The 16,118-nt window shown below is 43.4% G+C and overlaps 1 protein-coding gene across 1 annotated transcript; it reads right to left on the reverse strand.

Moving 5' to 3' along the window:
- On the reverse strand, nt 1-9,484 carry LOC124045511 (transcription factor GATA-5-like). Its single transcript, XM_046364850.1, has 7 exons — nt 9,185-9,484; nt 7,883-8,572; nt 4,702-4,871; nt 2,554-2,682; nt 1,330-1,414; nt 484-608; nt 1-262 (listed from the first exon to the last, which is right to left on the reverse strand). The coding sequence occupies exons 2-7, from the start codon at nt 8,409-8,411 to the stop codon at nt 140-142; spliced, it is 1,161 nt and encodes a 386-aa protein (XP_046220806.1). The 5' UTR covers nt 8,412-8,572; nt 9,185-9,484; the 3' UTR covers nt 1-139.
- Between the last annotated feature and the right edge of the window lie 6,634 nt (nt 9,485-16,118).

The following is a 16,118-nucleotide window of genomic DNA, read 5'->3' on the forward strand; positions in this document are numbered from 1 at the left end:
GTCCAAGCCCAGGCCCAGGCCCAGGCCCAGGTCCAGGCCCAGGCCCAGGCCCAGGTCCAGGCCCAAGTCCAGGTCCAGGCCCAGGCCCAGGCCCAGGTCCAGGTCCAGGTCCAGGCCCGTGAACTGTGGTCGAGTTAGCTCACGCCTGAGACAGAGCAGTACACCAGGAGTTCTGTGTGGAGATAGACGCAGGAGTGAAGGGGCAGTCCTCATACTTGATGTCCACATGTCCTGCTCCTGCACTGTCCAGATGTGACGAAGCCTTCAGAGAAAGAATTAGATATGTAAACGACAGAGCACCATAATACTAAAGCCTAGGAACTAGGATCTTACTTGGGCTAAAAAATTAAGTGAACATAAAAATAGGGAATTCTCATGACTGCCATAGAATGTTCTGGCAGTGAACATTGCAATCATATCACATGGTATTCATTGAAGATAGTACTGCAGCAATGAAAGGATCCTAGAATACAGAGGGCTTACCTGGGACATAGAGGCCTGTCTGGCGTGGGGGGAGGGGACCATGTTGGGTTCACTCTTTATAGTAGAGGCATGTTCTGAGACAGACAGGGAGAACGGGGAGTTGGTGCCCAATGATGACGACCCTCCTGAAGAACACAGACAGATGGGTGAGTGAGTGACGGTGTGTGAGTGATGGTGAGTGAGTGACGGTGTGTGAGTGATGGTGAGTGAGTGGTGAGTGAGTGAGTGAGTGAGTGAGTGAGTGAGTGAGTGAGTGAGTGAGTGAGTGACGGTGTGTGAGTGACGGTGAGTGAGTGAGTGACGGTGTGTGAGTGATGGTGAGTGAGTGAGTGAGTGAGTGAGTGAGTGAGTGAGTGAGTGAGTGAGTGAGTGACGGTGTGTGAGTGATGGTGAGTGAGTGACGGTGAGTGAGTGACAGTGAGTGAGTGACAGTGAGTGAGTGAATGACGGTGAGTGAGTGACGGTGAGTGAGTGACGGTGAGTGAGTGAGTGAGTGAGTGAGTGAGTGAGTGAGTGAGTGAGTGAGTGAGTGAGTGAGGGTGAGTGAGTGACGGTGAGTGAGTGAGTGAGTGAGTGAGTGAGTGAGTGAGTGAGTGAGTGAGTGAGTGAGTGAGTGAGTGAGTGAGTGAGTGACTGTGAGTGAATGACGGTGAGTGAGTGACGGTGAGTGAGTGACAGTGAGTGAGTGACGGTGAGTGAGTGACAGTGAGTGAGGGTGAGTGAGTGACGGTGAGTGAGTGACAGTGAGTGAGTGACAGTGAGTCTCTCTTACACACAGATGAACATTTCCATCAACCTGACTAAATTCTGACACACATTCTCCCTCCTTCCGTTCTTCATTCTCACCTGTTGAGGTTTTGGACTTCGGCATCTTAGGTTTCCGTTTCCTTGTCTGAATGCTTTCCTTCTTCATGGCCATTGGTCTGGGTATCTGAGAGGAGGAGGAGGAGGAGGAGGAGGAGGAGGAGGAGGAGGAGGAGAAGACAAGAATTTAGATCCAAGATACAAAAAACACACTCAATGACTCCTTCTTCCTACCTGTTTCTTTTCATAACAAAAACCATGATGACCTTGGAAAGCTTTCACGCAAATAATATGCTGCCCACACTGCACTGCCAGGCTGCTACGGGTTAGTTACGTGACCCACACTGCACTGCCAGGCTGCTAAGGGTTGGTTATGTGACCCACACTGCACTGCCTGGCTGCTAAAGGATAGTTATGTGACCCACACTGCACTGCCAGGCTGCTAAGGGTTGGTTATGTGACCCACACTGCACTGCAAGGCTGCTAAGGGTTGGTTACGTGACCCACACTGCACTGCCAGCCTGCTAGGGGTTTGTTACCTGACCCACACTGCACTGCCAGGCTGCTAAGGGTTGGTTACGTGACCCACATCGCACTGCCAGGCTGCTAGGGGTTTGTTACCCGACCCACACTGCACTGCCAGGCTGCTAAGGGTTGGTTACGTGACCCACACTGCACTGCCAGGCTGCTAAGGGTTTGTTACCTGACCCACACTGCACTGCCAGGCTGCTAAGGGTTGGTTACGTGACCCACATCGCACTGCCAGGCTGCTAGGGGTTTGTTACCTGACCCACACTGCACTGCCAGGCTGCTAAGGGTTGGTTACGTGACCCACACTGCACTGCCAGGCTGCTAAGGGTTAGTTACGTGACCCACACTGCACTGCCAGGCTGCTAAGGGTTAGTTATGTGACCCACACTGCACTGCCAGGCTGCTAAGGGTTGGTTATTACAGCAGAATTTTAGACAGGTTTTTCTCCAACACAAATGATGTGTACATTACATAGAGTAGGGTACATGGGAATTGTGTGTGTGTGTGTGTGTGTGTGTGTGTGTGTGTGTGTGTGTGTGTGTGTGTGTGTGTGTGTGTGTGTGTGTGTGTGTGTGTGTGTGTGTGTGCGTGTGTGTGTGTGTGTGTGTGTGTGTGTGTGTGTGTGTGTGTGTGTGTGTGTGTGTGTGTGTGTGTGTGTGTGTGTGTGTGTGTGTGTGTGTGTGTGTGTGTGTGTGTGTGTGTGTGTGTGTGTGTGTGTGTGTGTTTTTTGCCTACCCCATGTAGTTTCATGTAGAGGCCACAGGCGTTGCAGACTGGCTCTCCCTCTGCACTGCGCCGCCACAGCGTGGTGGTGCTGGTGTGACAGTTAGTGCAGCACAGGCCGACCCGGCGAGATGTGGTCTGCTACACATGGAGAAGACAAGCTGTCAATAACCAGACTATACCATCACATAACTCAAAGCATTATACTGACAGATAATTGGACCAAGGACAAGACCAGCTGAAAATGACAAGTGTAGGTTTAGTGTTAGATGGCCAGTCGGCCCCTGGTGGATTGTATGACAGGTGTTGGGAACGAGCGCCTTAAAAGGATCGTTCAGCCCTCCCCCCAAAAAAATATTGCTTTGCTGACTCCATGGACTCCATGGTCGTATAATGGTATTTATAGTTGTTTATTATAAGATGTGGTCGATTTTCTTTTTTTTTGGGGGGGCGACTACCCCTTCGCTGTAAGTGAAGTGCGTTGTATGCACACGGTGCCTCCATAGTATCCAGGATGAGACCAAACATGTAGTGTGCTGCTAAAGACATGAGAAATGTTTCACACTGGGCTGAGCCATAAGCACTCCTGGCTGAACCTCGTCTCTCTATCTATCAGCTTGTTATTGGACACAAGTGAGATTTCTCTGCAGAAACACACAATAGTTTGTTTTTGTTCTCTCGCCTAGTACAGATCTGGCTAAAAACAGACAACCCAAGGGCAAGGTCACTGAAGGACAAATAAAAACAGACAACCCATGGGCAAGGTCACTGAAGGACAAATAAAAACAGACAACCCATGGGCAAGGTCACTGAAGGACAAATAAAAACAGACAACCCATGGGCAAGGTCACTGAAGGACAAATAAAAACAGACAACCCATGGGCAAGGTCACTGAAGGACAAATAAAAACAGACAACCCATGGGCAAGGTCACTGAAGGACAAATAAAAACAAAAACAGGCCAGGCAGAGCTGAACTGAGCTGAGCTGAACTGGCCATGGTAATTCACAGCAGCTGCTGGCTCTGAGCGGCTGGTTCCTGCCTGGGAATAAGACAGGCCTCTTTCTCTCAGTCTACTACACTGACCTTCTGATGGAACAGACTGGCCCTCTGCCTCACACTCTTTTTCGTCCAATACCTGGGTTAACGGTTTGGACCTAGAAGAAAGTATTATCTGCCTAAGACGGTTTTTCTCGAAGCCAAATCAATACATTTAGTGACCAAAATATTCTTAAACGTCCATATTGACTATTGTAGTTTATATGGTATATGTGAATAATAAGCCTAATCAATAAGATGCATCTAAGACAAATTCAATCAATCAATCAAATGTATTTTATAAATCCCTTCTTACATCAGCAGTTTTGTCACAAAGTGCTACACAGAAACCCAGCCTAAAACCCCTAAGAGCAAGCAATGCAGCGGCAGAAGCACACAGACCTGGGAAAACTCGCTGAGAAGGTAGGAGGAACCAAGGAGGAAACCTACTTAGAATGTAGGAGGAACCAAGGAGGAAACCTACTTAGAAGTTAGGAGGAACCAAGGAGGAAACCTACTTAGAATGTAGGAGGAACCAAGGAGGAAACCTACTTAGAAGTTAGGAGGAACCAAGGAGGAAACCTACTTAGAATGTAGGAGGAACCAAGGAGGAAACCTACTTAGAATGTAGGAGGAACCAAGGAGGAAACCTACTTAGAAGTTAGGAGGAACCAAGGAGGAAACCTACCTAGAATGTAGGAGGAACCAAGGAGGAAACCTACTTAGAATGTAGGAGGAACCAAGGAGGAAACCTACTTAGAATGTAGGAGGAACCAAAGAGGAAACCTACTTAGAAGGTAGGAGAAACCAAGAAGGAAACCTACTTAGAAGTTAGGAGGAACCAAGGAGGAAACCTACTTAGAAGTTAGGAGGAACCAAGGAGGAAACCTACTTAGAAGTTAGGAGGAACCAAGGAGGAAAACTACTTAGAAGGTAGGAGGAACCTAGGAGGAAACCTACTTAGAAGGTAGGAGGAACCTAGGAGGAAACCTACTTAGAAGGTAGGAGGAACCAAGGAGGAAACCTACTTAGAAGGTAGGAGGAACCAAGGAGGAAACCTACTTAGAAGTTACGTTACGTTCATACATTTTTATGAACATACAAATAACGCAATGGTGCTTACCAGGCGTTTCTGGGGTTTGATCAGCGGTCTGTTGATTCCGTTCATCTTGTGGTACAGTCCGCAGGCATTGCAGAGGTAGTGCCCGGTACCATCCCGCCGCCACAGAGGAGTGGAGATGGAGCCGCAGTTTACGCACTCGCGCCCCTCTCCTGGGAACTCCTCTGACATGTCTGTAGTATGACGTAGACAAATGATAGAGTTTTAATATTATCTGTAGCCTAGGTGGTGTTGGGTTGGTTGTAATGTAGGCTGTGTCACATGATGAAAAACATAAACAGAGCTGAAACTAGCTATGAAAATACCCATCATCATCACCTTGAGTTAAATTGCATTATTATGTAAATTTGGACATAATATTATTTCCAAGATACTTTAGTAAAATGAGAGTTTATAGACTATGGCATACAATGTAGGCATATTGTGTTTGCAAGTGCTAAATGTGTGCCTATTTGTATATTGGGTAGAAATGTTGTTCCTTGGTAGGTTTTGTATTTTTTGGATATATTGAAATCATGTCAAATAAATCATGAATCCAGACATGAAGGACATAAGTTAAGACATTGATGTTTGTAAACACATATCAGTGGACAGAACACGCCAGCATCGTTGATGTTTGTAAACACATATCAGTGGACAGAACACGCCAGCATCGTTGATGTTTGTAAACACATATCAGTGGACAGAACACGCCAGCATCGTTGATGTTTGTAAACACATATCAGTGGACAGAACACACCAGCATCGTTGATGTTTGTAAACCCATATTGGTGGACATAACAAGCCAGCATGTTTGATGTTTGTAAACCCATATTGGTGGACATAACAAGCCAGCATGTTTGATGTTTGTTAACCCATATTGGTGGACATAACAAGCCAGCATGTTTGATGTTTGTAAACCCATATTGGTGGACATAACAAGCCAGCATGTTTGATGTTTGTAAACACATATTGGTGGACATAACAAGCCAGCATGTTTGATGTTTGTAAACCCATATTGGTGGACATAACAAGCCAGCATGTTTGATGTTTGTTAACCCATATTGGTGGACATAACAAGCCAGCATGTTTGATGTTTGTAAACCCATATTGGTGGACATAACAAGCCAGCATGTTTGATATTTGTAAACCCATATTGTGGACATAAAGCGTCAACGCCTGATAAATGCCCCCCCCCCCCTTAGCTCGTTCAAGAGGAATTTAAAGCCCTCTAGTGTTGAAAAGAGAACTAAACCGAATGTATCAATATGGAGAGAGGGTCATAGACGTATCTATTAGGGCGGCTTGCTGGAGGGGCACCGGGCGCGGACGGTGGAATGTTAATGAGGTTCTATCAGTGTTACGGATCAAGGGGTCCCCACATCATTCAAGCTACTGCCACTCGACGGCCTCCTACAATTATAATCGCTTGAATTCTTTATTCACATATTGAAATAGCATACATAGATGAAAACAACAACAGTAACATTGATAACAGTAATAACAATAGAGAAAAGTAACACTAATGATTGTTTTTATCATGCTAAATGTCTTATTTTCCTCATGCCTAAATGTGCCATGAAATATCAAAGTGCCATATCGAAAATATCGACAACACAGTCAAGTGAGCCATACTTGGGGTAGATATCTAAACCCACTGTTCACACACACACACATAGACAAACACATACACACACACATAGACACACAAACACATAGACACACAAACACATAGACACACAAACACATAGACACACAAACACATAGACACAAACACATAGACACACACACATACACACACACATAGACACAAACACAGACACACAAACACAGACACAAACACATATACACACACATAGACACAAACACATACACACAAACACATACACACACATAGACACAAACACATACACACAAACACAAACACACAAACACAGACACAAACACATACACACAAACACATACACACAAACACAGACACAAACACATACACACACTTATTGTTTAGATTCAACAAGTTAGCAAATCGAATAACCGTGGTTCCAAAATAAAATAAAAATTACGGAATATTTTCACCAGGATGAAAATTCGTTCCTGTTTGATGTGAAACGAAGTAATAAAGAAACCTATAGTGTGTATTGTTATTAACACTGAATGGGCTATGGCCTGGAAATGAACTACGTCCTTATATCCATGCAACAGGTGAAAATACCACTTCAGAACAGTCTGGATTTTCGACCATCAAAGGACGGTGTTGACTGCTTACTAAACGTGTATCTTAGAGCCATTTCCAAATAGGTCGTTGTGCCTGATCAAGGTGATAATTGAACGGTTTCCAGGTTTCCACTAGCGAATATGTATTGATCATCAAAACACTCGAAAGGGAAACGGACTGTTGGTGGGGATTCAATTAGCACCTCAATTAACTGTTTTTTTTAGCAACCTCTCTTTTATTAAAGAACGTGTATTTTGAAAGCTGGGAAAGATTAGTCTTTTTTGAAGGTTGATTGAATCACAGTGACTGAGTCCAATCGATGGGAGAATTGACCACATACAATGGGACTTCTCAATCGCAAAAATCCAAAAATACCTTCAGAGAGAACACGGCTATAAATTGTGAGATCAGAGCAACGGCCTCTGTAAGCCTTCACAGACACACAAACGAGTAGCCTCATTAGCAAAAGGTATAAACCGGAAAAATAACTGTTACAAAAACAGTTTTTTTTCCCATTCAATTGTGAATTATCCGCAACTTTTAATCTTAATTCAAATCGTATTAATATTGATCAAAATATAGGTCTACATATTTTGTCTGCCACTAAACTATTTCGAGGCCGATATGCCATTACAGGGTTACTAGACCTGGGATATACATTTAATTATGTTCCTTTCTGTCCATCATGTGCTATATATTCTTTCGTGGCCTTCGTCAATTACAAACACAAGCGGGACATTATAATATATATAATATATATTATAATATATGCCATTTAGCAGACGCTTTTATCCAAAGCGACTTACAGTCATGTGTGCATACATTCTACGTATGGGTGGTCCCGGGGATCGAACCCACTACCCTGGCGTTACAAGCGCCATGCTCTACCAACTGAGCTACACATTATTACATAGGTTTATGATTTAATATGACAAATTCCCTTCTGTTTAAGAGGAAATGTAAGACCATAATCAAATACTGTTTACATACCTAAACTGGACCTTCTCCCAGACAGGCAACCTTGCCGTCCCTGAAGACCGCCGTCCCTGAAGATCATGCCGCTCTCAAAGTGCCCAGGTGTCCAAGAGGTCGCCATCTCCGGGCTCATATACGCGTAGGGACTTGAGTATGATCCTCCAACTGACCGCACTAAAGTGCTGCCATAGTGGTCAACCCGACCGCCGTTACTAAGCACTAGCTGGTTCTGGTAAGCTGTGTCCCTGCCGTTACTGCTGCTTACTGGCGGGCTGTGAGAGTAGGAGAACCCGGGAGGATGATGGGGGCTGCCCGGAATGAAAGACGAACTGTCTGTGCCAGACTGAGACCATCCGTGATGCCCGCCGAGGCCGTGAGACTGATGGGCGGACTCGCATGTCGGCAAGTACGGCATGGATTGCAGCATAGCAGGCACCCTCGTAGTGGGCACGTAGACTGGGGAACTCGCCGAAGGGTGCATATAGTTCCCTGCATCGTGTGCGTATGGGGATTGGTTGGATGACATAGCAAGGCTTTGGTACATTTTTACACCGTATACTCGTCCTATTTGGAAGAATATGGGTTTTGACTCCTGGGACAAAGTGGGTCACGTCAAGACACTTTCACGCAGCTCCTAGGACACCTTGAGTCGTCAGCGATTTTTCGTTATCCAATTCGCGGGATAATAAGCAAATATGTCCGTTCCTGTATGAAAGGAAAATACCAAAATCATCAAAAGTGTCCTGTAGTGGAGAGATGGAACCCATAGCACTAATTACAGAATAAACATCGCCCAGCTACAGTTAGACCTGGGACATAGCCTGTTCTATATCTATTATCGTCATCTCTTGTAAAATACGCTCCTTTCCCTTTAAAATAACTTTCGGTATTATTTAGGTAAATCTGTGGACAATATCACGAATTATGCCTAAACTAACCCGGTGTAAATCGCAATAGTTAGGCTTTAGAAATACAATGAAAAATAGAAAACACATTGATCAACATTGAACAACAAGAGTAATATATTATTTGTATCACTCTTATTGACATGTAATGGATTAACAGAACACGAATGGTTTCCCATGTCTTTACGTGTAGATATAACAAACTATCAGCCACCCCAGCTAACCAGAGGATCTCGTCTTGCACTTTGTAATTAAATTATAACAGGACCCTAATCAAACACCACAATAGATAGGCGAGACATATCTGGGATGTATATATTTCTATCAATAGTAAAGTGAAACAGATAAAACGTTGATAGCAGTGTGCACAGGAGGAATACAATTTCATCCAACAATGTTTGTATTATCTTACCAGATAAGAACGGTTGGGTGATAAAGTCTGTTTTCCAGAGAAGCAGGTTCAGCAGCGCTCTGTGCAAACTTGTTCACTCAGATAGACTCAACGAAAGTGACTGAAGCTCCCACAAAGATGTCCAAAATATTCTTTGTGAGGAAAAGTTTACGAGGGGAAAAAAATATTACTTCCCGGATGGTCTAAACTAAAGCTTCTCTCTCTTTCACTTCTTTGTAGCTGAAGATAGTTAACGTCGCTGATAATTGCTGATATAATAGAGCTCCGATTAGTTCTCCGCTGGAAAATTTTGCTGGGAGTTATTTGTACGGGCTAGACCACGTGACGCACAAAGTAGGACTCAGAAGTTGGAGGAGGAGAGGGGCAGAGGGGGCACGCGTAAGACCAGCTTTAATTCATCGGATCTGAAGAAGAGACACACTTTTGCGGAATTTTCTGTGCTTTATTTTTTACTATCAACGTAAGTTAAAATTGTAAGATTCACGAAATTGTTACAGTTCCTTCTGAAATGTTCAGGTTGTTTTAAAATTATTCAACCCAATGAATGATTTGATACTTCTCTTGTTTTCCTATATATGAATCGTGACGGTGCAGTCTAGTAACTAACGGACAACAAAATAAAAATGATAATAAAACACCGAGAAGTAAACAGACACTTTAGGCTTGGCTATTTTTTTTATACAACAAAGATAGATCAACACCGGTCAAATTTACGCAGCACATCTCCTTTTTAGATTGGTCATCATTCAACCAACGCCGTGTGTTTGAAACGAGCCATACATAAACTTAGCTAAATCAGACCTTGCTGTACAAATAATGTCTCCTCTGAGAGAGAAAGTTATCATTTTAATGACCAGATATGAGAATGAAATCTTTATAAAAAAAACAACAACGAGGCGATAAGAGATACGACAAATAATTTGGCATGATGATAGAACAATTATCACTTTAATTATAGTTTAATTATTATAAATACTTTAATTATTTAATTATTAATTAACGATTGACTCCACCTTCACAAGAAAAAGTTGTCTATATATTCTGAAATTATTATCGTTATGATTATGACGGTTATCAGTAGTCCTAATACCTTAAGGCAGTCTAACAAATACTGTCACTAGCATCCCGGTATCTCACTGTAACTTTCATTACCAAGGATAATAAAACTGTCCTTAAAATGGGCTAAATATGATAATTACATTGTTATCATGCTGTGCTTATGTTATTATGTATTGCTTGTATAATGTGACAAAATGGTTGCTGTACTTGCAGTGATTATGATTAAATTATTACATTGTCAAGTGTTAATTTGATCTGTGTTTTGTGCACACGACACTTCAAGAAATAGGGTCTTATAAGCCCACGTGGGCTGTGCACCAATTGGTGTATGACACGGAACTAAAATAAATCAATCAATCAGTTGTTACTATGAGGAGTATTATTAGTCGTACGCTAACCTTAGAGTTAGTCTAGTTGTAGTTGGAGTGGTATTACAAGTATAATAGCAGTATTTCGATACCTGCACACTTATCCGTAGACTATAATTCATATATAGGCCTGGTGAATGACGGCGAGGCAACAGCATATATTATTTAACTAGGCAAGTCAGTTATGAACAAATTCTTATTTCCAACGAAGGCCTAGGAGCAGTGGGTTAACTGCCTTGTTCAGGGGCAGAACGACATATTTTTATCTTGCAAACTTTCGGTTACTGGCCCAACGATCTAACCACTAGGCTACCTGCCCAGGTTTGTACAACAACAACAACAAATACATCCCGATAATTTACATCACGTTCTGTTTTACTTTTGTGTAAAAAAATAAAAAATAAATGTTGGTCCTTGTGAAAATGAGATATATTTTCTGACCCAGATTGTTTCTGTTTTTGCGCCGTCTTGTGTTTCGTCTCAATGTTTACTCTTCGACACAGCTGATCGCAGTCGCTGGTGATAACGAGGTGTATAAAACGATGACGTTCTAAACTATCGTCTCACTCCCGCAGCTCCTCGAGAGCGCAGAGAGCTATAGGAGACAATCAGGGAACGCGCTATGTCCGTCTTCTACTCAATACGTGTATTTTCTTTTATCACCGAGGAGGGTCCAACGACCTGTGACTTGAATCACTTAGTTCATTTTCTACAGTCGTCTTTTAATTTTCGGATGGGTTTTGGTGGTCTGAATGTCTGTCATCATAGGCCATATTCACACTACGAGATATGTAGGAGCGTGATGAGCGGGGTGGCAAAACGTCATTTTACTTTTCAATTAAAATGACATACTTGCCTTACCTTTTGTTGTGGCTGGCAACGCAACATTGCTGATCCGCAGCTCACGTTTAACGTACGTTTCAGTGGCCACTAGCCAGTAAGCACAAACTATTTAACAATAACAAAAACTGTTATTCTAGAACATATTACAATATTCAATAATGCAACAATTCACAAGCATGCATGTACAGACAATTAAAGGGTTTATTTTCCCGTCTTGTTGTAACATTTGTAACACAACATTAAGGATTAGTCCTTCCATTCGAATATAAAAGTACATTAGGCCTACCTTACAACCAGGCTTTATTTTATCACTATAATGCAAATAATTAAAAGTGGTACAAGCAAATTGCTACTGAAATTGCTACTGGCTATAAGTGAACTCACCACAACGAGCTGTTTTATATGGAAACCATACCCGCCTCAACGAGTGCCCGGAGTTGCTTAGGTTAGCCTACTACCATATCAGGAAAAAACTCCTGGCCTCAGGAAAACAATCCCCTTCCCCCACTCTGGGACCTGTGGCGCCACCTTTAAAATCACCACACATTGTTGTAAATAAAAATCATATCCTATTTTATTATCTACATTTAACTTGGTGGGATGTGCTCCCACAATGTAGCCGGCAGTTACGGCAATAATGTCACAATGTAACAGACTATTACCGCAATAATGTCACAATGTAACAGACTGTTACCGCAATAATGTCACAATGTAACAGACTATTACCGCAATAATGTCACAATGTAACAGACTATTACCGCAATAATGTCACAATGTAACAGACTATTACCGCAATAATGTCACAATGTAACAGACTATTACCGCAATAATGTCACAATGTAACAGACTATTACCGCAATAATGTCACAATGTAACAGACTATTACCGCAATAATGTCACAATGTAACAGACTGTTACCGCAATAATGTCACAATGTAACAGACTATTACCGCAATAATGTCACAATGTAACAGACTGTTACCGCAATAATGTCACAATGTAACAGACTGTTACCGAAATAATGTCACAATGTAACAGACTGTTACCGCAATAATGTCACAATGTAACAGACTGTTACCGCAATAATGTCACAATGTAACAGACTATTACCGCAATAATGTCACAATGTAACAGACTGTTACGGCAATTTAAGGTATACACTAAATAATACAAGTCTCAAATATTAGGAAAATGTCTATACATTTCAGCTGTTTAAAAAAAAATGCTATGCTATTAACATTTATACTGTAGGAGTGTTGGCTCAATGAGACAATTCTGTTTACACCGTTCTGCGTCAAAGGGGGGCAACTGTCTGGACGAGCGTCGTGCGTCACTTTCGGAGGTAGAGACGTAGCAAGTATCCAAGTTTACATTACAGTAATATGTGTAGCCGACGAAGAGACTCATAGAATAGACCTTTACTCTGAGCATGTGATCCAGGTGACGAATTCGCCACCAATCAGTGTTAAAACAGGTCAGTCTGTCAACATTTTGGAGATTTCACTGAATGCCTGTCATCAGGTTGACTCTGGAAAACGAGGTAGAATAGTATAGCAAGTATGTGTGGTGTTTAAAAAATAAATAATGGTATTTCGACTATGGAAAACAATGTTCATTGCTCATTTATATTCGATTTAATTTGAGTTCGGAAGGAGCTCTATCCACCAGAAATTATAAAGAAAGAGTTAATCTGAAAAATAACACCTATCAATGGTTTGAACAAAGGGTGTGTAATTGTGATACTCTTGAGACAGACTCGTCAATGCATCGCATGACATATTAACGAAAACATGCTGCAATATGTGATATTAACTGTAAATGGTCGCGTGTAGTAGCATGCAAGACAGTGTGATTGTGCTTGATTGTTGTATCAATTATCACGACTGCTGATGACAGGGCGACAGGGTAGCATAGTGGTTAGAGTGTAGAGGTGGCAGTGCAGCCTAGTGGTTAGAGTGTAGAGTTGGCAGGGCAGCCTAGTGGTTAGAGCGTTGGACTAGTAACCGGAAGGTTGCAAGTTCAAACCTCCGAGCTGACAAGGTACAAATCTGTCGTTCTGCCCCTGGACAGGCAGTTAACCCACTGTTCCTAGGACCTCATTGAAATTAAGAAGTTGTTCTTAACTCACTTGCCTTTTTAAATAAAGGTCAAATTAAAAAAATAGACACATTTATATATTTCATCAGGTAATAGGCCTATTTTATATATTTCATCAGGTAATAGGCCTATTTTATATATTTCATCAGGTAATAGGCCTATTTTATAACGCGTCTATTCTAAATGACCAAATCAGTATTCCGAAAATCTAATTTTTGTGAGTCAAAATATGTATATAAACCATTTGACTTCTCCAGCTAGAAAAACGTAATCTGAGCAGGCCTCTATACTTGTAACCCCAAAAGTATGAATACATTTCACATCGTTAACGGAAATTGCTTTTAGGCTACTACTTATGGATAAAAGTTATTTAAAAAATATAAATATAAATGTATTGTAGGAATAAACAACACAACAACTCCCCTCATCATTTCCTTTCTATTTATTTGTTCAATTGACAAAACAAATGATACATTTCAGGACAAGTGTACATTTTCGTGGGTGTCACTTTCAGCTAACCAAATTCATATTTTATCTCTTCATAATCTATTCTCCTTAACGATTTATAACAAATGTGATTGGACATGTTGATTAGATAAAAGCAGGCCAATTCTCATTACAAGCCTAATCACACAGGCAACCATTACGATGCCAAGCACATAATATTGATTCCTCAATTTCGAGAGTTTTTGTTGAAATTCAACAATATACAAGAAAACACCTAAACGACAAGATACGATGAAGTCGTACTTTTAAAAGAATGGTCTTTATTATTTACAGTGAGTAGAAAGAACTCTTGCAGTAGAACATTACGTCATCAAATAAATCGGATAAGATGACAATTGTTACTGCGACCCTATAGCGAACCTTGAACCTACATGCCCCTTTTCCCCTTCAATTATTCTTCAGCCTGCGGCTGTCATAATCCTAATATTTCACCGACAACCAAACGGGCGGGTTAGTGCGCTGTGTAAATCTCCTCTCACACTAGAGAGGCTGATACGACTCTTATGAATGAGGTGCCTCGTGAGGCCTGCTCCGCGCGAGCCTCATTATACAGTCCATCACGCGGCTCCAAAAGGGTCCGTGAGGACCCGAGAGCGAGCACTCGATCTACCCCATCCCCAGTCTCAGGTTACCCTGTCCCTGGTCAGTCCGGTCAGTCTCTGGTACCCCATCCCAGGTCAGTCTCTGGTTACCCTGTCCCCGGTCAGTCTCTGGTTACCCTGTCCCAGGTCAGTCTCTGGTTACCCTGTCCCAGGTCAGTCTCTGGTACCCTGTCCCAGGTCAGTCTCTGGTTACCCTGTCCCTGGTCAGTCTCTGGATACCCTGTCCCCGGTCAGTCTCTGGTTACCCTGTCCCAGGTCAGTCCGGTCAGTCTCTGGTTACCCTGTTCCCGGTCAGTCTCTGGTTACCAGGTCAGTCTCTGGTTACCTGGTTAGTCTCTGGTTACCCGGTCAGTCTCTGGTTATCCTTTACCCTGTCAGTCTCTGGTTACCCTGTCCCAGGTCAGTCTCTGGTTACCCTGTCCCAGGTCAGTCTCTGGTACCCTGTCCCAGGTCAGTCTCTGGTTACCCTGTCCCTGGTCAGTCTCTGGTTACCCTGTCCCCGGTCAGTCTCTAGTTACCCTGTCCCAGGTCAGTCTCTGGTTACCATGTCCCAGATCAGTCTCTGGATACCCTGTCCCAGGTCAGTCTCTGGTTACCCTGTCCCTGGTCAGTCTCTGGTACCCTGTCCCAGGTCAGTCTCTGGTTACCCTGTCCCTGGTCAGTCTCTGGTTACCCTGTCCCCGGTCAGTCTCTGGTTACCCTGTCCCAGGTCAGTCTCTGGTTACCATGTCCCAGGTCAGTCTCTGGTACCCTGTCCCAGGTCAGTCTCTGGTTACCCTGTCCCTGGTCAGTCTCTGGTTACCCTGTCCCCGGTCAGTCTCTGGTTACCCTGTCCCAGGTCAGTCCGGTCAGTCTCTGGTTACCCTGTTCCCGGTCAGTCTCTGGTTACCAGGTCAGTCTCTGGTTACCTGGTCAGTCTCTGGTTACCCGGTCTGTCTCTGGTTATCCTTTACCCTGTCAGTCTCTGGTTACCCTGTCAGTCTCTGGTTACCCTGTCAGTATCTGGTTACCCTGTCCCTGGTCAGTCCGGTCAGTTTCTGGTTACCCTGTCCCTGGTCAGTCCGGTCAGTCTCTGGTTACCCTGTCCCAGGTCAGTCTCTGGTACCCCATCCCAGGTCAGTCTCTGGTTACCCTGTCCCCAGTCAGTCTCTGGTTACCCTTTCCCAGGTCAGTCTCTGGTTACCCTGTCAGTTTCTGGTACCCTGTCACAGGTCAGTCTCTGGTTACCCTGTCCCTGGTCAGTCCGGTCAGTCTCTGGTTACCCTGTCCCTGGTCAGTCTCTGGTTACCCTGTCCCAGGTCAGTCTCTGGTTACCCTGTCCCTGGTCAGTCCGGTCAGTCTCTGGTTACCCTGTCCCAGTCTCTGGTTACCCTGTCAGTCTCTACGTCAGAATGTCAGTCTCTGGGTACCCTGTCCCAGGTCAGTCTCTGGTTACCCTGTCCCTGGTCAGTCCGGTCA

This window comes from Oncorhynchus gorbuscha, linkage group LG10 (genome assembly GCF_021184085.1).
Source record: "Oncorhynchus gorbuscha isolate QuinsamMale2020 ecotype Even-year linkage group LG10, OgorEven_v1.0, whole genome shotgun sequence".
Taxonomy (NCBI): Eukaryota; Metazoa; Chordata; class Actinopteri; order Salmoniformes; family Salmonidae; genus Oncorhynchus; species Oncorhynchus gorbuscha.